The sequence below is a fragment of the Salmo salar genome, chromosome ssa02 (genome assembly GCF_905237065.1).
Source record: "Salmo salar chromosome ssa02, Ssal_v3.1, whole genome shotgun sequence".
Taxonomy (NCBI): domain Eukaryota; kingdom Metazoa; phylum Chordata; class Actinopteri; order Salmoniformes; family Salmonidae; genus Salmo; species Salmo salar.
In genome coordinates, this window is record NC_059443.1 from 14642077 (window position 1) to 14666450 (window position 24374).

General features: G+C 41.7%; 2 protein-coding genes across 2 annotated transcripts; one reads left to right on the forward strand and one right to left on the reverse strand.

Moving 5' to 3' along the window:
- Positions 1-2381: 2381 nt before the first annotated feature.
- Positions 2382-4557, reverse strand: LOC106594689 (sialic acid-binding Ig-like lectin 15). The gene is made up of 3 exons (XM_014186080.2): positions 4358-4557; positions 3548-3943; positions 2382-3351 (listed from the first exon to the last, which is right to left on the reverse strand). The coding sequence occupies exons 1-3, from the start codon at positions 4410-4412 to the stop codon at positions 2930-2932; spliced, it is 873 nt and encodes a 290-aa protein (XP_014041555.1). The 5' UTR covers positions 4413-4557; the 3' UTR covers positions 2382-2929.
- Positions 4558-13222: 8665 nt separating this feature from the next.
- On the forward strand, positions 13223-23091 carry cklf7 (CKLF-like MARVEL transmembrane domain-containing protein 7). Its single transcript, NM_001141549.2, is given in 5 exon segments — positions 13223-13426; positions 18752-18928; positions 19111-19209; positions 21893-21974; positions 22326-23091. Coding segments are annotated over 5 exon segments (486 nt in total). The 5' UTR covers positions 13223-13312; the 3' UTR covers positions 22340-23091.
- Positions 23092-24374: the final 1283 nt, after the last annotated feature.

Sequence of the window (24374 nt, forward strand, 5' to 3'; positions counted from 1 at the left end):
CATATGAAAATTGATGTTTTAGCAGTTTCTACCCCTCTTTAGTGTCCACAGCACTCTCTTTTCCTAATAGCTTTGGCAAAGAGTTCATCACTGCATTCCCGGAGAACATCGCCTTTTACCATCCCACTCAGCCTTACAACAGAATTGTAATCACAGCACTACACAGTGACACCACGGTAATTGTGAAAATGAAGGAACTGGGTTCCACAGATACCAGGAACCTGAATGTAGCACAGGAAGTTGTGATTCCGGGAAGTGCAGAACTCAAGAGGTCAAAGTTCTCTAACAACACAATCCATGTGACCAGCAACAACGACATCATTGTCCTTGCCATCAGCCAAAGAGGTGAAAGCATCCAGACCACGGTAGTCCCACCGGTGGAGAGCTTGGGTACAGAGTACCATGTCCCCCCTATACCTGAGATGATGCATCCTCAGCCTCAAATAGACCCAGGGAACCATTTGTTTAGGCTCATCATCATAAACAATAAAGAAACTAACGAGGTCACCATCTCAGGGCCAGCAGGTGAGAACGAGACTGTCTCACTCCAGCCGTTCCAACTGGTTCAACTCTGGCTGAATAGATCGCTGCCAGAGCCACACGTGTTGGCCGACCACCCCGTGGCGGTTCTGTACAGCCACCCATGCGCTGCCACAACTAACTGCACCTGTAGTTTTCTGTTCAGCCCTCTGTACCCCGTCACAGCGTGGGGGTCAGAATACCTCGTGCACCCCTCTTTGGAGAATGGAGCTTTGAATGAAACTACCTTTCTGCTGACGACCAACCAAAGTGTGAGTTTACTCAGCGGACCCCCCACAGAGCCCCTCCAACTGCAGTCTTCCCACGAGCTGCCCTTCTATCCCTTCCTCCCTGGTGGCTCCTCCCTGGTCAAGACCTCCAGTCTTGTCTCCCTGACCCTCCACAGGCCAGGCCTACTACTCAGCCTCATCCCAACGCATAGCTTCTCCTCCTGCTACCTCCTCCACTCCCTCAACGCCATGAAGAACCAGGCCCTGTTAGTAGCCCCCACAGCCCAGACAGAGGGGGTGCAACAGGGGAACACAGCCCTGGATGTCACATGGACTCCCATGATGGGGACCGAGTACTCCTGGGCACTCGTTGACTTTGGGACAGAATACAGGAAGCATGTCATCTGGCATAGTTCCTCCAAAATGGCTGCTTACTACTTGGGAGAGACAAACGGCATGGTTTTTGGGAATCCGGCTGCCAGCGTCAGCACAGATCCAGGTATGGTGCTGTAGAGGTTTCATAGAGTTGTATTGCTGTGAATTATGTATATCATTCATGTCTGTTGTAGGCCTTTTTTTTTTTTTTATAGGAATATATTGATTGCTCTCGTGTGTGTGTGTGTGTGTGTGTGTGTGTGTACAGATTCTAAGGGCTGTTTGCTGAGGCCAGAGGTTGTGACACTTGGGGACGAGCAGGGTGGCTGGCCCGAGTCTCTGAAGTACTGCCAAGATCAGGGCTACAGTCTGGTCAGCCTGAACACAGAAGAGTTTCTACTTCAAGTGACCAATAAACTGAGGGAGTCTGAGACCCAGATTCAGGGACAGACGCAGGGTCAGGTGTGGATAGGCCTCCGTCGGAGCTCATTGACAGGACAGTGGTACTGGCTGAGCAAGGCTGCTGTGTCCTTCAGCCACTGGGCCCAGGACGAGCCAGGGACCCCCATACAGGGCCAGTGTGCCATGATGACACTGGACCCCCAGGGAAACTATACCTGGAGCGACCAGAGCTGCTGTGAAGCTCTCCCAGCTGTCTGCTACAGAGAGCCACTACACTTCCCCCTTCAGTAGAGCTCTATACTTGACCACGTCCCTTTCCGTAGGACCCTTCATACATTATACTCACTAGATTCAAGCTCCTTTGTGAAGGGCATTTCCTAAGATATATATTCTCTAAACAGCTATACTGTATGTCTCAATCCAGAATGATTGAAACTGACTGTCTGGTGTTTTTCTATATTTGGAGTTGAGGCATATATCTGGATAAAGTCATTCTGATGTCTCTGATCTAGAACTTCTTGACAAATAAGACTGTTTTTACTTGTTATTCATATTACAGGTCCAAACCTGATTGTATCAAATCTATGAAATATAGCGTCTTTTTTTATCTACTGTAGTCTTGTGTAAAGTATTTGAAAAGGTGAAACATGTGAATTGAAATACTGAGGAGTTAACTAGATAAATGTTTTCCTTTTGCACATGTTATAGACTGGTTGGTTGTTTAGCAGCAAAACCGACACGTGCGCAATTATGGGGCGGAACACGTGGTTGACTTAGACTATTGACAACATGTAAACTATATTTCATCTCCAAATGTTTATAAAAAACAAATACATTTGCACAATGAGCACTTGTCTCTCAAATACATTGTTACAGTTATTGGTTAGCTAGATAGCTAATTTTAGCCATATTAGCATAGATGTGAAATCAGTCAAAACGCCTCAACAAGACATGGTATCAAGAACAAGATAAAAACTTACTCAAATGAGACACCTAAAGTACTATTCCCCACATGGCAGCTTGTTATATTACCTTAAATGACATTAGATGTGGCATATTTGTATAAGAAGCTATGCTTGTGCTGTATTCTTTAAACCACCATAACCACCATTAAAACACCATCCTCCCCTTTAAATGTACAGCGCTTTTGTGTGTTGCCTCCATTTTGAGGCTTGACAAATAGTTAGATGATCACAACATTTCAACCAATGAGTTAGATTCATAAACAATAAACTAATGATTTACACTCTATTCATTACATATAAACCCTTGGTAGGGAATGAGGTGGGATCTAATTACATGCAAATAGGTCCATAATGTATTGTTTATTGAAGGCAAACGGAAAAATGTATGAGAAGTTAAAACATTTGGATTTGTGTGTATGTGCGTATGCAAACAGTGTATCATTTGAACCAGCATCTGAGCCAGGCTGGGCCTCCTCCCTGCAGCAGCCAGACTACCATCCCCAGCAGCAGGAGCACCTTGAACCCCAGGGAGAGGGAGAGCAGGAGCAGCAGCGGAGGGGCCTCCCCAGAGACCTGCACCTGCCTGGGGGGCAGCATGTACAGGGTGGCCTGGTCCTTCCCCAGGGGGTTGGAGGCACTACATGTGTACTGCTGCCCAGGGAGGACGTCCCGGAGCTGGCTGGTGGTGTGATGTTGCTCGAGGGACTCCTGGGAGAGGGGAGAGATGTCGGAGCCTTCCATGAGCTCGTCAGGTCCCAGCCACTGGACGTCAGGTAGGGGAGAGCCCTGGACACGACACTGAGCCCTGTAGCCAGCTTCCTCACTGCCCTCCACTGACAGTCCCAGGATTCGTGGGGCAGCTAACCATGAAAGCCATGGCAAACAGACACCCCAAATCATTACAATCATATCCATGAAATACGCATAAATCCATCTACAATTAGACAAACAAACAAACCCATACAGAGTTGACATATTAGATCACTTTCAAGGTCTAAAACAAACTGTGTAGTACTACATTCTACAGTGTACTCATCATATACAGAATCCCTCTACCCTCCACTCTAAGCCGTGTGCCCATCTTATCCTCGTAGCTGGCGTGTGTGTGTCCGGGGACCTCCACACGGCAGTAGTAGCGTCCGTTGTCCTGCAGGGCGGCGCTGTTGATGCGCAGGGAGAGGTCGTGCTCTCGGGGGTTCCCCTCCAGGCGATAACGTTGGTCCTGCTGGGGGCCTGGCTGGCAGGTCCTGGCCCCGTTGGGAGAGGAGCAGTGGTACAGCACCGTAGAGCCCTGGCCGTAGCCCAGCCGCCACACCACCTGCAGGGAGGAGTGCAGCGTGTGGTGGGGGTGGGTGAAGGAGCAAGGCAGCACCACCGGGTAGCCCTCCATGGTACGCACCTCCGCCTGAACCTTCATGGACCAGCCGTCATCGTTCGAAGCAGCGCTCAGGGCTGGATGTGTCATAATACATGTTATTAATGCTCAGGACAGATGGAGAGCTGGAGCTGATATATGATACTTTAAATTGCACAGTGATACAAACTTTGTATTACTGTGCAATTTAAAGTATGTTTAATCAAACTCTAACTATGGTTTAAAAACACATACTGGAAGCGTTCCGTATTCCTGTAAGCAAAATGTAAATCTGATAGTGGTGTCCAAATCGGTCATGCTTTGAAAATGAGGAAGGATTAACAGACTTAAAGAAAAAAGTTCACTTTGATCTAACTTTGCTTTCTGTTTTCCATTTCCTTCTGAAAAAACAGTGCAAAATGACATCTCTGAATAGTGTGACCCCACAGATTGTCTGACAAATATTTGATCCACATATGCTGTAGTCGCGAGTCCATCTGTAGCCTACTTACCTTCCATGAAACACAATAGGAGATTCACCATTCTGCAGAGTGACCGGGTGTCCATGCTTGAGACTGCTGTGTTAAGGATAGCATATGCAGCGAGGATTCTATGTTTGTCTCATCACCTGACTCACTGTTTCTCAGACACTGTCCCGTGGCTGCCAGTCATTCCAGTACAGATCATATGAGATTCTAAAGCGTATTTCCCTCATCTAACACACTGTCCTATACACAAAAATTATTCACACCCCTTGACTTTTTCCACGTTTTGTGGTGTTACAAAGTGGGATTAAAATGGATTTCATTGTAGGTCAACGATCTACACAAAATACTCTATGTCAAAGTGGAAGAATAATTATGAAAAAATGTATTCATAAAAATAAACACTAATATATCTAATTTGATAAGTATTCAAGCCTCTGAGTTAATACATGTTAGAATCACCTTTGGCAGCGATTACAGCAGTGAGTTTTTCTGGGTTTGAGTCTTTCTAAGAGCTTTGCACCCCTGGATTGAACAATATGTGCACATTCATTATTTTTTTAAATCTTTAAGTTCTGTCAAGTTGGTTGTTGATCATTGCTAGACAGCCATTTCCAAGTCGCCATACATTTTCATGCCGATTTCAGTCAAAACTGAAACAAGGCCACTCAGGAACATTCAATGTCGTCTTGGTAAGCAACTCCAGTGTATATTTTGTCTTGTGTTTTAGGTTATTGTCCTGCTGAAAGGTGAATTTGTCTCCCAGTGTCCGGTAGAAAGGATTTTGCCTTTTTTCCTCATAAAAACTTCCTTGTCCTGATAACATGATGCAGCCACCACCATGATTGAAAATATGAGGAGTGGGACTCAGTAATGTGTTGTGTTGGATTTTCCCCAAACATAATACTTTGTATTCAGGACAAAGTCAATTTCTTTGCAACATTTTTTTGCTGTTTTACTTTAGTGCCTTATTGCAAACAGGATGCATGTTTTGAAATATTTTTAATCTGTACAGGCTTCCTTTTCACTCTGTCAATTAGGTTAGTATTGAGGAGTAACTACAATGTTGTTGATCCATCCTCAGTTTTCTCCTATCAAATAGTTTTCTCCTATTTTATTATTATCTATTTGTTTACCTTTATTTAACTAGGCAAGTCAGTTAAGATTTTTATTTTATTTACAATGACGGCCTACACCGGCCAAACCTGGACGATGCTGGGACAATTGTGTGCCGCCCTATGGGACTCCCAATTACGGGCCACTTTAATAATGGAACACTAGTCTCTTTAATAATGTATACATACTGCTTTACTCATTTCACATGTATATACTGTATTCTATTCTACTGTATTTTAGTCTATGCCACTCTGACATTGCTCGTCTTAATATTTATATATTTCTTAATTCCATTCTTTTACTTTTAGATTTGTAGTTGTAAATGAGAACTTGTTCTCAACTGGCCTACCTGGTGAAATAAAACAATTTCTGTATATTGTTGTGAATTCTTAGCTACTACTGCACTGTTGGAGCTAGGAACACAAGCATTTCGCTACACCCACAATAACATGGGCTAAATATGTGTATGTGACCAATACAATTTGATTTGATGTAAACTAACTGTTTTAAAATCACCGTTGACCTCATGGTGAAATCCATGAGCGGTTTCCTTCCTCTCTGGCGAGTTAGGAAGGACATCTGTATCTTTGTAGTGACTGGGTGTATTGATACCCCATCCAAAGTGTAATAACTTCACCATGCTCAAAGGGATATTCAATGTCTGTTTTTTTAATTTTATTTATACCCATCTACCAATGGGTGCCTTTGCGAGGCATTGGAAAACCTCCCTGGTCTTTGTGGTTGAATCTGTGTTTGAAATGCACTGCTCGACTGAGTGACCTTACAGATAATTGTATGTGTGGGGTACAGAGATGAGGTAGTCATTCAGAAATCATGTTCAACACTATTATTGCACACAGAATGCAACTTATTATGTGACTTGTTCAGCACATTTTTACTCCTGAATTTATTTAGGTTTGTCATAACAAAGGGATTGACTCAAGATATTTCCGATTTTCATTTTTTTATTTTTTATACTGAACAAAAATATAAACGCAACATGCCACAATTTCAAAGATTTTACAGAATTACAGTTCATGTAAGGGAATTGGTCAATTGAAATAAATTCATTAAGCCCTAATCTATGGATTTCACATGACTGGGAATACAGATACTGTATGCATCTGTTGGTCACAGATACCTTCAATAAAAACTAGGGGCGTGGATCAGAAAACCAGTCAGTATCTGGTGTGACCACCATTTGCCTCATGCAGCACGACATCTCCTTTACATAGAGTTGATCAGGCTGTTGATTGTGGACTGTGGAATGATGCCCCACTCCTCTTCCACGGCTGTGCGAAGTTACTGGATATTGGCGGGAACTGGAACATGCTATCGTACACGTTGATCCAGAGCATCCCAAACATGGTCAATGGATGACATGTCAGGTGAGTATGCAGGCCATGGAAGAACTATGGGAAATGTTCAGCTTCCAGGAATTGTGTTCAGATCCTTGCAACATGGGGCCGTGCATTATGCTGAAACATGAGGTGATGGCGGAGGATGAATGGCACCACAATGGGCTTCAGGATCTCATCACGGTATCTCTGTGCATTCAAATTGTCATCAATAAAATGCAATTGTATTCTCCGTCCATAGCTTATGTCTGCCCATACCATAACCCCACCGCCACCATGGGGCACTCTGTTCACTAACAGGGATGTAAACAAATTTGTGCGTATGGAACATTTCTGGGATCTTTGATTGCGGCTCATGAAACATGGGACCAGCACTTTATATACAGTGTTTTATATTGTTATTCAGTGTCATTTGTAAAAAATTCTAAAAACATACTTCCACTTTGACATCATGGAGTATGGTGTATTCAATTTAATCAATTTTAAATTCAGGCTGTAACACATCAAAATGTGGAACAAGTAAAATGGTGTGAATACTTTCTGAAGGTGCTGTAGGGCTATTATATTGCTAAATTCTCACTACACTAAACGGAAGTCCTCTATTGTTCCAGTCTTAATGCTTTCTATAATAGATACCAAGTAAAGAGGCTCAGGAAACATATTTTAAATTCACATAATAGGCCTAAAGAAATGATACACTTCCATTTTTAATGCACTTAGGCTCAGCCAAGCCCTCATACTTGTTTCACAGTAAGCACTTTTGGAGCTAAACAGGAAATGGCTATTCTCATGTTGTACATTTCACAACTATGTTTCCTGATTTGAGGCATTGTGTTGGTAGAAATTCCTCTCTGTGACTTGACTTTCTTTCTCTCCAGTGCTAGTGGGATACGTATATATTTGACTACCTTTAGGATGTTGCAGGCTCAACTCTTCTCTCTCTTCTCTGTCATTACAGGTAGGCCAAACTCCAGGTTTAGCTATTTCTATTCAGATTGTTTTTCATTTTGGTGAAACATTCCTATTTAAGCTTTAGCATTCTTGAATAATTTGGGAATAAAGGAATTAAGGTAATTATCCCTCTTTAATGTTGTAATATTGATGAGTTTATGTTTATACAGTATCATAAGAGATGATTTGTTGATCCTTTGGGTAGTGACGTGTGTGTTTAAATAAAGTACAACAGAATATCAACAAGGAGCAATAGACTGCCAGTTGAACCAATTAGAATACAATATATTGCCAGTTGAACGAATTAGAATACAATATATTGCCAGTTGAACCAATTAGAATACAATATATTGCCAGTTGAACCAATTAGAATACAAGTTTTAAAAAAACACTTGAGACCATCAGAAAAAACAAACATGAAATATCCTTAATATGGTTGATTTCTCTAATTTCTCTAATTGTGAACTAATATTCCTCCCACTAGGCACCTTCTCACAGCCGTGGTGCATGACAGTTCCCCCTGTAGTGAATAGCACCATAGGAGGAGATGTGGTCCTACCCTGCTCCTTCACCCACCCCAAGCAACAAGACTACCCCAAAGACATCACAGTTCAGTGGATCACCAGACAATTCCATGATAAGCCCTTCTTCCAATGCAAGGTGACAAATGTTACTACAGGTGGAATGAATGAATGCTAAGTTCCAGAGTCATACCAACGCTTCTCAGTCAAAGGAGACCCTAAGCAGAGGGATCTCTCTCTCCTCATCAGAGATCTGGCGGTCACAGACAATGGAGTATACTTCTGCAGAGTGGAGCTGGACTATTACTGGGGTGATGGGAAGTGGCAGACTGCCAGCGGCACACGGCTCAATATCATTGGTAACGGTCTCACTACGTTGTCAGCAATAAAATATTTTTTATTGAGGGTCTGGTGGTCTAGGAATATGAAACTTTTTATCACAATGATACTCATGCAAGGTTTGTGCTTTGTCCCTAGCTAAGGCCCAGATTCTCAGCCTGTCTTGGGTAGAGGCGTCCCTCGGACCAGGCAACGGGAGCCTCAGGTGTGTAGTTGAGGGGAACCCCCATCCACCATCACCTGGTTCTCCTCCTCTAAGGGCAACATAGACCCAGGTGTCAGCACCATAGGAACCCACCCATTTCAGTGGACCAGTTCAATCCCCTTCTTCACCCAGGAAGTGTACACCTGCAGGGCAGAGAACAGCCTGGGGAGGGCAGAGAGACGGTTCCCCCCTGGACCCACTGCGCTGACCGTAGCCCTCTCTGTGTGTGGGGTCCTGCTTCTCCTGCTGCTCCTTGGCATGGCTTTATTTTACCTGGGAAAAAGAGGTGGGTGATCTCTGTAAGAAAATAAATACTAGTTTAGATATGATATTTTTGGCGTATTTACAGATTCATATACTATCTCTGGTCTTTTCCAAAAGGATACCTGAGATTCTGCAATTCAGAAAAGATTAAGCAGCAATCTGAGTTGTGCACAGATCCTGCTATAGGTAAGGGGTCTTACTCTTTTCTAGACAATCTGAGTCTTTGAATAGTATTTCTGATCAGTAATCATTTTTCCTCATATGAAAGGGCAGAGTTTGAGTTGAAAGCCAGTTTAAGTGGTAGGATATTCAGTACATTTTTACATTTTTGTCATTTAGCAGACGCTCTATCCAGAGTGACTTACATGAGCAATTAGGGTTAAGTGCCTTGCTCAAGGGCACATTGGCAGATGTTTCACCTAGTTTGCTCAGGGATTCGAACTGGCCCAACACTCTTAACCCGCTAGACTACCTGCTGCCCTGTTATTCACTATCTCCACACATATGCTTCCCTATGTACCACTCCATCAGCTTTACTTGTCTACGGCCCACTCATTGTCTGTGTATTCTACACCCTCTTCTCCCGTATCCTTCAATCCCTGCCTGCTGTCCCAACTACACCTCTGTAGAAGTGGGCAAAAAGATTGGGTTCAGTGTCGAGTCTGAGCATAGCTCTTCATGTCCTCTCATTCAGTCATAAACTTTGTGCGCCACAGCAGTTTACATTTGTACATTTTACTTCCCTGTTTCTAAAGCTGTGGTCAGTGAAACCTCTATCTACGCCAATGTCTCAGAAATGGGTGAGTGGACAAGACCGTAAAGGATTTGCTGATGGTTCAGATCTGTAATGTGTCACATAGTTTCTTACTGTCCGTTCTCTGCACAATCAGAAAGCCCACAGTCGTTGTATAAACATGATTCACCAGAAGATGGCGACATGGCGCTAAATCTGTTATACTCAGACGTTCAACTGAACACCACCACTCAATGTAAGTATTCAATTATTGCAATTTTTGGCCATGAATTCCATAGGTATACCACTAAGTACCAGAACCAGCTCAGATAAGCTTGTGAAATTGCCCTCTTTTCTTTTAAGCACCCCAAAGAAGCTCTCGTGTCCCCATACCAGATGAAGGTGAATTATTTTTTGTGCTTTTCTTGAAGTGACACAAGAAAGTCTAAGATTGCATAATACAGCTGAGACAGCACTGTCCTTAACATGACATGACATAACATGATATAACGCCAACCCTTCACTCTTCATTATCATTCCATTATTCTGATTATGCTGTCCATTGTCATTTCAGGTGTCCACTATGCTATTGTGAAGCTAGGGTGAACTGCCGAGGCACAACAGAGAGAATGTAACTCTAGAGGTATGTCATAATGAAACTGACCTCCCTCATTCTGACAGACATTTCCCAAGACACCTTCAAAAGTAATCAACAAGAGTTTGGCAGTCAATCTTATTGCCATTGTTCACAACATTGGGACAACTTGGTAGATTCCGTTTTTATATTGTTATTCTTATGGAGGTGCAATTACATAATTGCCCTACAAGTGTTATTGTCAAAAATGTTATTCAATAACAATTGTTATTGTTCTGGAGCGCCATTACACTTCTGGGTTTCCTGTCAAACACACGTCACATTTACATTTTAGTCATTTAGCAGACGCTCTTATCGGAGCGACTTACAGTAGTGAATGCATACATTTTATTTTTTATTTTTTTTATTTTTTGTACTGGCCCCCCGTGGGAATCGAACCCACAACCCTGGCGTTGCACACACCATGCTGGCTTTGCAAACACCATGCTCTACCATCTGAGCCACAGGGAGAACATTCGCCTCAACCACCACAGAACCAGCTGATGCTATCTGGACAAAACCTGAGTGTAGCTGTAGTTGTGTGGTCAACCACCAGCTCTGCAAGGAACTCTGGACTCAAACTACTGAAGGGTTTTCTCATATTGGTGTAGAATAATAATCATCATAATATTCAGAATAATACATAGTATTTATATAGCATTTTTCAAGGACGCAAAGTTGCTTGGGTCCATGTCCATGTTCTTACCATGTGGTGTATCACTAAACGAAACTAAACGTCCCTGCAGAACCATGAAGCAGAAAGAGTGTGGTGCATTTGTACATGTAAATGTATTGGTTTCCTTTGGCTGCAGTGTTTGTGATGCTCTCAAAGTGTCATGGAGGATGTAGCTCCTCTGGACCACATGCAGAGTAACTCATTCAGGTTCTTCAGATTGTACAGCTGATGCATAAGACTGTTTGGCTCGCCATGGTAATGTCCTTTTAGGGTGTGGTTTGGTTCCCATATCTGGCTTCACTTGCTCATATGGAGACTAGGCCTACTGGTATGCACAGCCAGAGTGTGTGTGTGTGTGTGTGTGTGTGTGTGTGTGTGTGTGTGTGTGTGTGTGTGTGTGTGTGTGTGCGCCTTTATGTGGTAAGGTTTTCTAAGCACTCTTTCCCATTCTGCTCTGTAGCCGTCGCGGGACGTGGTGACAGAGAAGAGCATCCTGCCCTCATCTCCATGGAAACTGCTGTTTATGGATGGGGGGTGCCAGAAACAAAACCCTAGTGCTGTAAAGCATTGAAATATGAAAAACTCCTTCCTGATGGGGTTCAGTCTTACTTCATCGCTATCCATTTTGTTATGTAGCTTGATTGACATGGGCCTAACATCTGTGCTTAGTTGGTTATTTTTTGTAAGTGTCTGTGGGTGCCTAGGAACAGTGGGTTAACTGGCTTGTTCAGGGGCAGAACGACATAATGATGATGTTTAAACCATGAAGATGTAAATACTACACTACACTGAATCTATTTTAGCATGGCATGGGGTAGTCCCATTAGTGCAGTCCCCTCGGGATAGGATGGATGGCCTATAGTTTAACACCTGTTGACCCCACATGGTTACCAATTCAACCGCAAAACCTACATTAGGTCTGACCTTAAAGTAATGTGAGCATCTTGCTTGATTTTGCAATGTGGGCGGAAAAATGTTTCAATTAACCTGGGACAAATACAATTCAGCTGTCGATATAGTACGGAGGTCGAATAGGTATGGGTCTATGGTGCAGGCTACAATAATATAGGGCCTAAAGTGTCATTAACAATAGTAGGAATAAGTTTGATGAACTTAAAACATATTCAGATTGATAGGCACGTGCTTAATCAACTTCAACCATCATGTGAACACTATTTAGGTGGAGACTGGAACTGTGTTAAGGCTGTCGTTAGAAGAAGGGGATCAAAGCGCAGCGTGGTAAGTGTTCATGATTATTTAATACTGAGAAAACAACAACAGTTCTGTCATGTAACAGAAAACAACTACCCACAAACACAGGTGGGAAAAGGCTGCCTAAGTATGATTCCTTCCTAATCAGAGACAACAATAGACAGCTGCCTCTGATTAGGAACCATACTCGGCCAAAACAAAGAAATACAATACATAGAATGCCCACCCCATATCACACCCTGACCTAACTAAACAGAGAAAAACGGCTCTCTCAGGTCAGGGCGTGACAAACTGCTTCATTATTTACATCCATAACACACGCGGTGACGCTGCCAGTAGCATGCTGCTAGAAATTAGACCCAATCGTGCGTGAGTGATTTTCGGACAATACGTGTTTTGATAGCACTTTCTCTTCCAGTCAGTCATTTTATGTCCATGGGCGAGTTAGTTTTTCTTTACCCGGTGTCTCGGGTGCGGGGACTTTACACATTTTAGTCCATTCCATTGGTCCTTAAATACATTCACCACTCACCTGGGGCCATGCAAAACGAACTGGCCCATTGAGTAAAAGCAACATTGTAGCTGTTGAAGTTGAAAAATGCTACTGTTTACTGGAAACCCCACGCCAACTGAATCTCACCCTCAATGAAATAGGGTTTCCACGAGTTACCACAGCCGCAAAGTCTAAATTGCCTATCGTAAAAATGTATCGTAAAATAACCTGCAATTGTGCTTTTTGGTCTTAATTTAAGGTTACGGTTAGGCATAAGGTTAGCAGTGGGGTTAGGATTAGATTTAAAATCACATTTTAAGAAGATTTGTAGAAACAGGCGGGGTTTATGACTTTGTGGCTGTGGTAACTAGTAACGACCATGAAGTAGACGGAGCACAGTAGTAGCAGCTGCCTGTGTTTCCTGGGCCACGATAAACTGTAGTCTAGACTATTTACACTATTTTATTTATACATATCAAAATGTCTCATACTGTTGTTACTACCACCACCACGACGACATCGTCTTCAGGCGAAGGGTTCTTGAACTTGGGCTATACTCGCTCTGTACAAGGATTACTGAAAATCGCCCAAGTGGTAAGAGCTTTTGATCAGATATTTATACTGATGTTCTGCACAGAATTATACCATTTTTTTGTACGTTTTTATTTTTAATGTTGGGATTGGGTTGTATTTTATATTGTTTACTGTCTGCTGTCTTCGTGATCTTTAATCCAACATGTGGAGAATGCACTCAAAAGCTGAGGATAAAGGGGAGCGAGGTGCGTAACAGAAACTCTGATTCATTCGTATGCTACTAGCAGAAGTGGAAAAAGTACCCAATTGTTGTAAAAGTAAAGATGCCTTAATAGAAAATGACTCAAGTAAAAGTGAAATTCACCCAGTGATATATTATTTGAATAAAATCTAAAAGTATTTGGTTTAAACTATACAAAAGTATCAACAGTAGATGTAATCGCTAAAATATACTTAAGTATCAAAAGTAAATGTCTAAATCATTTCAAATTCCTTATTAAGCAATCCACACGGCATCATTTTCATGTTTTCTTTATTTACTGATAGCCAGGGGCATGCTCTTACACTCAGACATAATTTATAATGAGGCATGTGTTGAGTCAAGTCTGCCAGATCAGAGGCAGTAGGGATGACCAGGGATGTTCTCTTGATAAGTGTGTGAATTAGACAATTTTCCTGCCCTGCTAAGCATTCAAAATGTAACGAGTACTTTTGGGTGTCAGGGAAAATGTATGGAGTAAAAAGTACATTATTTTCTTTAGGAATGTAGTAAAGTAAAAGCTGTCAAAAATATAAATAGTAAAGTACAGATACCCCAAAAAACTACTTAAGTAGTACTTTAAAGTATTTTTACTTAAGTACTTTACACCACTGTCTACTAGGTGGCTTTCTCTGATGGTTAGGCTACGACTAGGCTACTACACAAAACATTAACATGCAAACATGAATTAGGCCAATACCAGTGGAAACCAATAGCCTTTATAACCTGAATTAGGCCTATACCAGTGGAAACCAATAGCCTTTATAACCTGAATTAGGCCTATACCAGTGGAAACCAATAGCCTTTATAACCTGAAATAGGCCTATACCAGTGGAAACCAATAGCCTATATAAAAACTACAAGTTTAGTGGACTACTAAAATATTTGAATTAACTGAGACAAGAATCTGTCAGATTGAGCTGTGCATTAACTCTCCATGAGGCAAGTGCGCAGGTGATACCGGCCACAGTCAGATCAACATCCAGTTTTGATTGAGATGTACAGTAATTGTTTGATATATTGGAAGTCTAGGCAGATTAGAGTTTTGTTGTTGTTGATTTCTGTAATGCAGGAACTTGTCCCACTGTGTATGGTGATGTCATATTGCTGTCTACCTTCAAATAAATGAATGCTTATCATTATCTTCAGAATGTCAGAATTTCGTAATTAATGACACTTTATTACACCTTCATAACAACGGTTGTGAAATCAGGGGAGAACGAACGTTGTCTGTTCTCCCCTCTTTATGTCTGTGTTTGCACAGTAGAATACAGTGGTTTGCATCTTAATCTTCACTACTTTTCTGTTACAGGCTTGCTTATTTATAGTCATCACAGGAATGATGGTGGTGTTTCAGAGGAAAAATGGAGGAAGCTGGTTATGGGTGTTATTTCCTGTTTACAGAAGTGTTTAGTTGCTAATGGCGTTCAGCCTATCCCATGTGGTTTAATAATGTCAATGATGTTCCATATACCCTGCAACTGCACACAATATGAAGCAATAAAGCATGTTTAACCTCTATGGGCTAGGTGGGACGCTTGCGTCCCACCTACTCAACAGCCAGTGTAATCCCGTGGCGCGTTATTCAAATACCTTAGAAATGCAAAACCTTCAATTTTTCAAAAATATGACTATTTTACACCATTTTAAAGATAAGACTCTCGTTAATCTAACCACACTGTCCGATTTCAAAAAGGCTTTACAATGAAAGCAAAACATTAGATTATGTCAGCAGAGTACCCAGCCAGAAATAATCAGACACCCATTTTTCAAGCTAGCATATAATGTCACATAAACCCAAACCACAGCTAAATGTAGCACTAACCTTTGATGATCTTCATCAGATGACAACCCTAGGACATTATGTTATACAATACATGCATGTTTCGTTCAATCAAGTTCATATTTATATCAAAAACCAGCATGTGACTAGCATGTGACTAGCATTCCCACCGAACACTGCCGGTGAATTTACTAAATTACTCACAATAAACGTTCACAAAAAGCATAACAATTATTTTAAGAATTATAGATACAGAACTCCTCTATGCACTCGATATGTCCGATTTTAAAATAGCTTTTCGGTGAAAGCACATTTTGCAATATTCTCAGTAGATAGCCCGGCATCACAGGGCTAGCTATTTAGACACCCAGCAGGTTTAGCACTCATCAAAGTCAGATTTACTATAAGAAAAATGTTATTACCTTTGCTGTCTTCATCAGAATGCACTCCCAGGACTTCTACTTCAATAACAAATGTTGGTTTGGTCCAAAATAATCCATCGTTATATCCAAACAGCCGCGTTTTGTTCGTGCGTTCAAGACACTATCCGAAAGGGTAAATAAGGGTGGCGAGCATGGCGCAATTCGTGACAAAAAAATTCTAAATATTCCATTACCGTACTTCGAAGCATGTCAACCGCTGTTTAAAATAAATTTTTATGCCATTTTTCTCATAAAAAAGCGATAATATTCCGACCGGGAATCTGCGTTTAGGTAAACAGACAAAAGAAAAGAAAGCATTCGGTGGACTCGGGCACGCGCCTAAGCCCATAGTACTCTGAGCGGCCACTTGCCAAAAGCGATAGTGTTTCAGCCAGAGCCTGCCTCGATATCGTTCAGCTTTTTCCCGGGCTCTGAGAGCCTATGGGAGACGTAGGAAGTGTCACGTTATTGCACAGATCCTCAGTCTTCAATAAAAAGAGCCAAGATGAAACACTACTTCTCAGACAGGCCACTTCCTGCATGAAATCTTCTCAGGTTTTGGCCTGCCATATGAGTTCTGTTATACTCACAGACACCATTCAAACAGTTTTAGAAACTTTAGGGTGTTTTCTATCCAAAGCCAATAATTATATGCATATTCTAGTTACTGGGCAGGAGTAGTAACCAGATTAAATCGGGTACGTTTTTTATCCGGCTGTGTCAATACTGCCCCCTAGCCCTAACAGGTTAACGGCATGTGAACGGGAAAATTGTGAACCTTGAACATTAGCCATGTGAGAGCTGGGTTGTGTTGAAAACTAGATTCTGGATCTGGACCAATCTACTGTTAGCAGAATTTTTATTTTTTATTTTATTTCACCTTTATTTAACCAGGTAAGCTAGTTGAGAACAAGTTCTCATTTACAACTGCGACCTGGCCAAGATAAAGCAAAGCAGTAAGACACAAACAACAACACAGAGTTACACATGGAATAAACAAGCGTACAGTCAATAACACAATAGAAAAAAGAAAGTCTATATACAGTGTGTGCAAATGGCATGAGGAGGTAAGGCAATAAATAGGCCATAGGAGCGAAGTAATTACATTTTAGCAGATTAACACTGGAGTGATAAATGAGCAGATGATGATGTGCAAGTAGAGATACTGGTGTGCAAAAGAGCAGAAAAGTAAATAAAAACAATATGGGGATGAGGTAGGTAGATTGGGTGGGCTATTTACAGATGGACTATGTACAGCTGCAGCGATCGGATAGCTGCTCAGATAGCTGATGTTTAAAGTTAGTGAGGGAAATAAAAGTCTCCAGTTTCAGTGATTTTTGCAATTCGTTCCAGTCACTGGCAGCAGAGAACTGTAAGGAAAGGCGGCCAAATGAGGTGTTGGCTTTGGGGACGACCAGTGAGATATACCTGCTGGAGCGTGTGCTACGGGTGGGTGTTGTTATCGTGACCAGTGAGCTGAGATAAGGCAGGGCTTTACCTAGCATAGACTTATAGATGACCTGGAGCCAGTGGGTCTGGTGACGAATATGTAGCGAGGGCCAGCCAACGAGAGCATACAGGTCTCAGTGGTGAGTAGTATATGGGGCTTTGGTGACAAAACGGATGGCACTGTGATAGACTGCATCCAGTTTGCTGAGTAGAGTATTGGAAGCTATTTTGTAGATGACATCGCCAAAGTCGAAGATCGGTAGGATAGTCAGTTTTACTAGGGTAAGCGTGAGTGAAGGAGGCGGCGTGAGTGAAGGAGGCTTTGTTGCGAAATAGAAAGTCGACTCTAGATTTGATTTTGGATTGGAGATGCTTAATGTGAGTCTGGAAGGAGAGTTTACAGTCTAGCCAGACACCTAGGTATTTGTAGTTGTCCACATATTCTAGGTCAGAATCATCCAGAGTAGTGATGCTAGTCGGGCGGGCGGGTGTGGGCAGTGAACGGTTGAAGAGCATGCATTTGGTTTTACTATTCTTTAAGAGCAGTTGGAGGCCATGGAAGGAGAGTTGTATGGCATTGAAGCTCGTTTAGAGGTTAGTTAACACAGTGTCCAAAGAAGGGCCAGATGTATACAGAATGGTGTCATCTACATGCAGGTGGATCAGGGAATCACCTGCAGCAAGAGCGACATCATTGATGTGTACAGAGAAAAGAGTCAGCCCGAGAATTGAACACTGTGGCATCCCCATAGAGACTGCCAGAGGTCCGGACAACAGGCCCTCTGATTTGACACACAGAACTCTATCTGAGAAGTAGTTGGTGAACCAGGCGAGGCAGTCATTTGAGAAACCAAGGCTATTGAGTCTGCCGATAAGAATACGGTGATTGACAGAGTCGAAAGCCTTGGCCAGGTCGATGAAGACGGCTGCACAGTACTGTCTTTTATCGATAGCGGTTATGATATCGTTTAGTACCTTGAGCGTGGCTGAGGTGCACCTGTGACCAGCTTGGAAACCAGATTGCATAGTGGAGAAGGTACTACGGGATTCGAAATGGTCAGTGATCTGTTTATTAACTTGAGGGGCGGAGCTGTTGGCCTCGGTTGGGGTAGCCAGGAGGAAAGCATGGCCAGCCGTAGAGAAATGCTTATTGAAATTTTCGATTATCATGGATTTATCAGTGGTGACCGTGTTACCACAGTGTCCCAAAACCTTTTGGAGTTAGAGCTACAGGATGCAAATTTCTGTTTGAAAAAGCTAGCTTTTGCTTTCCTGACTGCGTGTATTGGTTCCTGACTTCCCTGAACAGTTGCATATCGCGGGGACTATTCGATGCTATTGCAGTCCGCTATTGCAGACTAAGATACATTTTTAACACAGGAGTTGCAGTGTTGATATGGTGCCAAAATGCTCCACGGTTGGAAACATACTGGGACATGGAAACAAATTGCTATTTGTCTGTGTGTTTGCAGGTAGCCCTCCTCATTGCGTTCCTGTGTGTACACTGTGCACGAGGTTCGACTGATTTCTCAGCCTTTCGGTACTTTGAGGTGGTGACGCTATGGTTCCTCATAGCCTTCCTCATCTTCTACCTCATGTACGTGTTCAGACTGCAGAGTAAGATCCCCTGTATCAACTGGACAATGACGGTGAGTGTCCCGGCAAATGACACGCCTATACACACACACATTTAAATTTTTTACATTTGAGTTATTTAGCAGACTCTTATCCAGAGAGACTTACAGTAGTGTGCATAATCTTTTAAAACTTTTTTTTTACTTTTTCCACAGACGCGCGTTCCAACACTTATCTATACCATTCATTGTTTCAGGAGTTACTGCATTATGGCGTTGGGACCATCCTGGTCTTCATTGCCTCTATTGTTGCAGCTGTTAAGAGTGGAGGTGTGTCTGAACTAGAAGCTGGTTCGGTGAGTAACATAGCAGATGCTTTCCTGTTTTCTGGTGCTCCATTCCAGAGCTGAAGAATGTTCATTCATTTTATCTATCTTAGTATCTCAGTATTTAGCTGAAGATAATTGAGAGGCCCTGTTTGCAAAAATTGAACCTTATATCTAAGCTCTCCATAGTTTATTTCTGTTTGTTATGTGGTGAGTGTGTGGGAATTCACTTTAAAGCAGGCCAAATGGTTATTAAAGGGGAGTGGAAACACTAGGCTTTAGAACACCAGTAAACTGGAACTGTAAATCACCATATTGGCATTGCTGCATCACTGGCAGGATTTCCCAAAAAAGACTGAATCTGAAAACTGTCTGAAAGACCATGAACTCTGCGTGCATTAATGAGCAAAATTTGCTGGTTTCAAACCATATCCGAAAATGTTATACATATTTTGAAAGCTGAGAAACAGCCCTTATAAATTATATTACATACAATAGCACCACATCAATCAAATGGTAATCAGTTAAGAAAAATCTGATAGGAAAATCTATGTTTTTCCCCCAAACAACTGCCAATCAGAATAGTAATATGTTCTACTATGAATGAGTTCCAGACGTTTTAGTGAACGGTGGTATTTTACTAGAATTCTATGGAATGTTCTGTTATCAAACACTTTCTTATATGGATTGTATATTAAACATAAATGTGAACCAAAACATATTACAAATGGCATTTAGTCTTACATATGATAAGGAAAGACATACACAAGTAATATAATATGAATAAATCAAGAACCTTATTGAAAAAACTGAGGGGAATACATCGTCTCACTCAAGCCTGAAAACAAAGTGCAAGTCACATCGAAAATTGGAATTACAAAATATGATAAGAATAAGGAACATTATAACAATAATTGGCTTTGACAACTTCAATTTCTTCTGCACATACATTCCACTAGGCTTATAGCCTTATACAGGAAGAGTCAGAATGGGAACAAATTAAAAGCATGCAAGAGAACTGACCAGCCAGTAGTTCAGATTGTCACTGAAGACTAGGAGTCCCTTTACTAGTTAGTGCCTATGTCTGCAATGAGTCACACTCACTGGAGTACCACAACCTAAAATAATTGATCCATTTACATTTTAGTCATTTAGCAGACGCTCTTATCCAGAGCGACTTACAGTAGTGAATGCATACATTTCATACATATTTTTTTCTTTTTTCGTACTGCCCCCCCGTGGGAATCGAACCCACAACCCTGGCGTTGCAAACGCCATGCTCTACCAACTGATCCCCCTACAATGCATAACTACTTGCCCTTGCATTCTGGTGCAACACAAACAAACCATGTCATAATCTCCTTTCTATCTTTCCTGTAACAAATCCAACAATTTCTAGAGTTGTCCTCCAGTACAATGAAGTTCATCTAGGCTGTGAGGGTGTGGTTGTCCCTTGGCCCTGTCTGCAGCCTAAGCAGCATGTTGTCCAGTCTCTACAGCCCCTGTCTCCCTTGGCCCTGTCTGCAGCCTAAGCAGCATGTTGTCCAGTCTCTACAGCCCCTGTCTTCCTTGGCCCTGTCTGCAGCCTAAGCAGCATGTTGTCCAGTCTCTACAGCCCCTGTCTTCCTTGGCCCTGTCTGCAGCCTAAGCAGCATGTTGTCCAGTCTCTACAGCCCCTGTCTTCCTTGGCCCTGTCTGCAGCCTAAGCAGCATGTTGTCCAGTCTCTACAGCCCCTGTCTTCCTTGGCCCTGTCTGCAGCCTAAGCAGCATGTTGTCCAGTCTCTACAGCCCCTGTCTTCCTTGGCCCTGTCTGCAGCCTAAGCAGCATGTTGTCCAGTCTCTACAGCCCCTGTCTCCCTTGGCCCTGTCTGCAGCCTAAGCAGCATGTTGTCCAGTCTCTACAGCCCCTGTCTTCCTTGACACTGTCTAGCTAGCTAGCTGCAAATTGAATCAGACACTAGCCAGTTGATTTTAGCGCTTAGCTAATGCCAATGACAAATGCTCTTCAAATTACCAATATGAGCATTTTATTTTTTACAGTTAGTGAACACAACATTCACATGGAAAAGGACAAGACGAACGAAGCTAAATCAACAAAATAGCTAGCTAGTTGCCTCAGCTTGGCTGACTGTCTACTTGGCTTGTTATCAAATTAATTTAATTTCACAGACTCATCTTATCAATAAAAAAAAAATACTCTAAAATGTAAATGTTATAATTACCAACATAAAAGTGCATTCTATACAGTTTCTTGCCTTAATATTTTTGTCCTGTCTCAATGACAAAGCTATCAAAGTTGTGAGAAACTTTTCAGGTCCAGTGGAGACAAGGCGTCTCCTGGTGTCAGCATTGGCGTCAGTCGTTACTATAGCAATTCAAGATGGCGCTACTCGAATAAACGTTGTTCAATATCAAAATCCCAATTGAGCTGTTTCTATGTTAAATGCACATGTTTAGTATTAGTGGATGGAATACATCTCTTAATTTTACTTCCTAAAGTGTTTCCATTCACCTTTAAGGAGTTCACCCCATCCTGTCAAGTAAAGTTTTGAGATCTAAAAAGTCAGTTAATCATTCTCCTAAAATGTTTTTTTCCTCTTACACTTGTAACCAGCTTGGGGACTTACAGCTGTCCCCTCAATGCTTGACAGATGACCAACTGTAGGGTTTTATAGGAGGATAATGAGGCATCTTTCTTGTTGACCTTTACAGGCATTTGGCTTCATCGCCACATTCCTACTGGCTGTCAGCATATGGACATCCTATAAGGTCACATGTGGCTCCCAGCCAACCAGTAAGTCTGAAATTCTTTGAAATCCTTATTGGGTTTTCCCTCAGTTGCCTAGCAACATGTACCGAGCCTTTGAAAGACAGACGCTCAACTGAAAAGGAATTCAATTATAACCTGTAATCATATCATGAAATAGTTCCTCTTTTTACACTGGTGAATGATATCACTTTGCTACAGTGGAGCTTTCTTTTGCAATGCAGATCAGGAGTTATTTCCGTTCTATTTCCTGTGCTGCCGGCTATTACGTAGTGCTGTTACAAGGGCTAGGAAGGGCTTTTTGTTGTTAGTTGACTCAACTTTGGTTAACTAGTGTTTCCTCTTTCCCCATCACTCTTCCTCTATCTCTAACTGTAGGTGCTTCTGTGTAAAACGGATCTATCATTTCTTCCCCTGAAGTACCAAGATGACTTCATTGTCAGTGTGCTGTGCGACAGTAACTTCTTACCCCAACAACTGGCCCGGGGCCCATTAAACAATCAGAACTTCAGTTTAGCCCGAGACTGGTTTCACTTCAGGATAGTTACAAGTTAGCCAGTTAACTTTGTTAAACACTCTATTTTGTACAGTTTACAAAGAAAGCTTAAAGTAATTTCTCTTTCTTTGAGATACACCATCCTGATGACTGGTCAGTTGTTAGGGATAAGAAGTCACCTGTGTGTGCTTTGAAGAGCAGGCAGCTGTTGTTTCATATAAGTGCCTCCATAGTGTTTAAACTAAGGGCTAGGCTGAGAGCCAGACCAAACCACCCCTCCATCTTGAATGGTCGCTATTTGAATGCTTTGAAATCAAGAGGACATAAGCTGTTTTTCAGTGTTGCCCAGAAGCTTTTTAGAGTTAGATATGTCAATGCCACCCCTGTTTACATTATTTATTTGAGAGCAAATTTTTATGATGATAAAGTTTTGTGCTTTTATGTTCACGCTTACTACTGTATGTCTGTCACGGTATTATAGGCTGCTTATGAGAAGAATATAATCATAAAAATGTCAACCTTTATACAGCCTCACACTATCACGTGTATTTAAACATCTCTTCTTTATCTGATGTGTTTGAGTTTGTATATGGGTTTATATTTCAAACATGCTTTTGTTTGACTGAAGTAAAAGGGAAACTCAACAGCATCCATGTCTCTGAATCCTTGTTTGTTGAAAATAAGACATTGAGACCAGTGGAGGCTCCTTAGAGGAGGAAGGGGAGGACCATCCTCAGTGAATTTCATAAAAATAGTGAAACATTAAGTTATCCTTTTTAGATAAAAACTATAAATATATTCACGTCACCCCAAAAATGTATTAAAACACACTGTTTTGCAATGAAGGTCTACAGTAGCCTCAACAGCACTCTGTAGGGTAGCACTATAGTATAGCCGGAGGACAGCTAGTTTCCATCCTCCTCTGGGTACATTGACTTTAATACAAAACATAGGAGGCTTGTGGTTCTCACCCCCTTCCATAGACTTACATAGTAATTACTTCATCTTCTGGAGGAAGACCTCCAACCTATCAGAGCTCTTGCAGCATGAACTGACATGTTGTCCGCCCAATCAAAGGATAAGAGTATGAATCTAGTACCGCAAGCATAAACTACAGCTAGCAAGCACTGCTGTGAGTAGTTGACTCAAAGAAAAAGACAATAGTTGAGCAGTTTTGAACAATTAAATTCTTAAATAAAGGAGACGCAAGAGCGAGCTAGCTATATTTCATATTTTTTTCACTTAGCTTGCGAATGCAGCTAGCTAGTTTAGCCTACTCAAACACCCGGCTCAAACAGAGAGGTGCTATGTTACCTAGCTGGCTATCCAACACTGGAACTCTTCCAAGTCAAGGTAAGCTTTTGGTTTTATTAATTTATTGCCAATGGGGCCCACAGGTGTAACTGCTAAACTGCTTGCTAACTGTACACTGTTCTGCATGATTGTAGCAGGTTTACTAATGTGTTAGTTCTAGCAGTTGTGTAAAGTACTTAAGTAAAAATACTAATAAGTGTTTTTTGGGGGTATCTCTGTGCTTTAATATTTATATTTTTGACAACTTTTACTTCACTACATACCTAAAGACAATTATGTACTTTTTACTCCATACATTTTCCCTGACACCCAAAAGTCCTCGTTACATTTTGAATGCTTAGCAGGACAGGAAAACTGTCCAATTCACACACTTATCAAGAGAACATCCCTGGTCATCCCTACTGCCTCTGATCTGGCAGACTTGACTCAACACATGCCTCGTTTATAAATTATGTCTGTTAGAGCATGCCTCTGGTTATCAGTAAAAAAAAAAATTCAACATGAAAAATGATGCAGTCTGGTTTGCTTTATAAGGAATTTGAAATTATTTATACTTTTACTTTTGATACTTAAGTATATTTTAGCAATTACATTTACTTTTGATAATTATATTTAAA

Excerpts from the sequence above, each read along its gene's own strand:
- LOC106594689 (XM_014186080.2), bottom strand. The coding sequence starts at position 4,412 with ATGGACACCCGGTCACTCTGCAGAATGGTGAATCTCCTATTGTGTTTC. Across the intron at positions 3,944-4,357 it reads CCTATTGTGTTTCATGGAAG|CCCTGAGCGCTGCTTCGAAC; the intron begins GTAAGTAGGCTA and ends TGACACATCCAG. Across the intron at positions 3,352-3,547 it reads CACACGGCTTAGAGTGGAGG|CTGCCCCACGAATCCTGGGA; the intron begins GTAGAGGGATTC and ends TTTCATGGTTAG.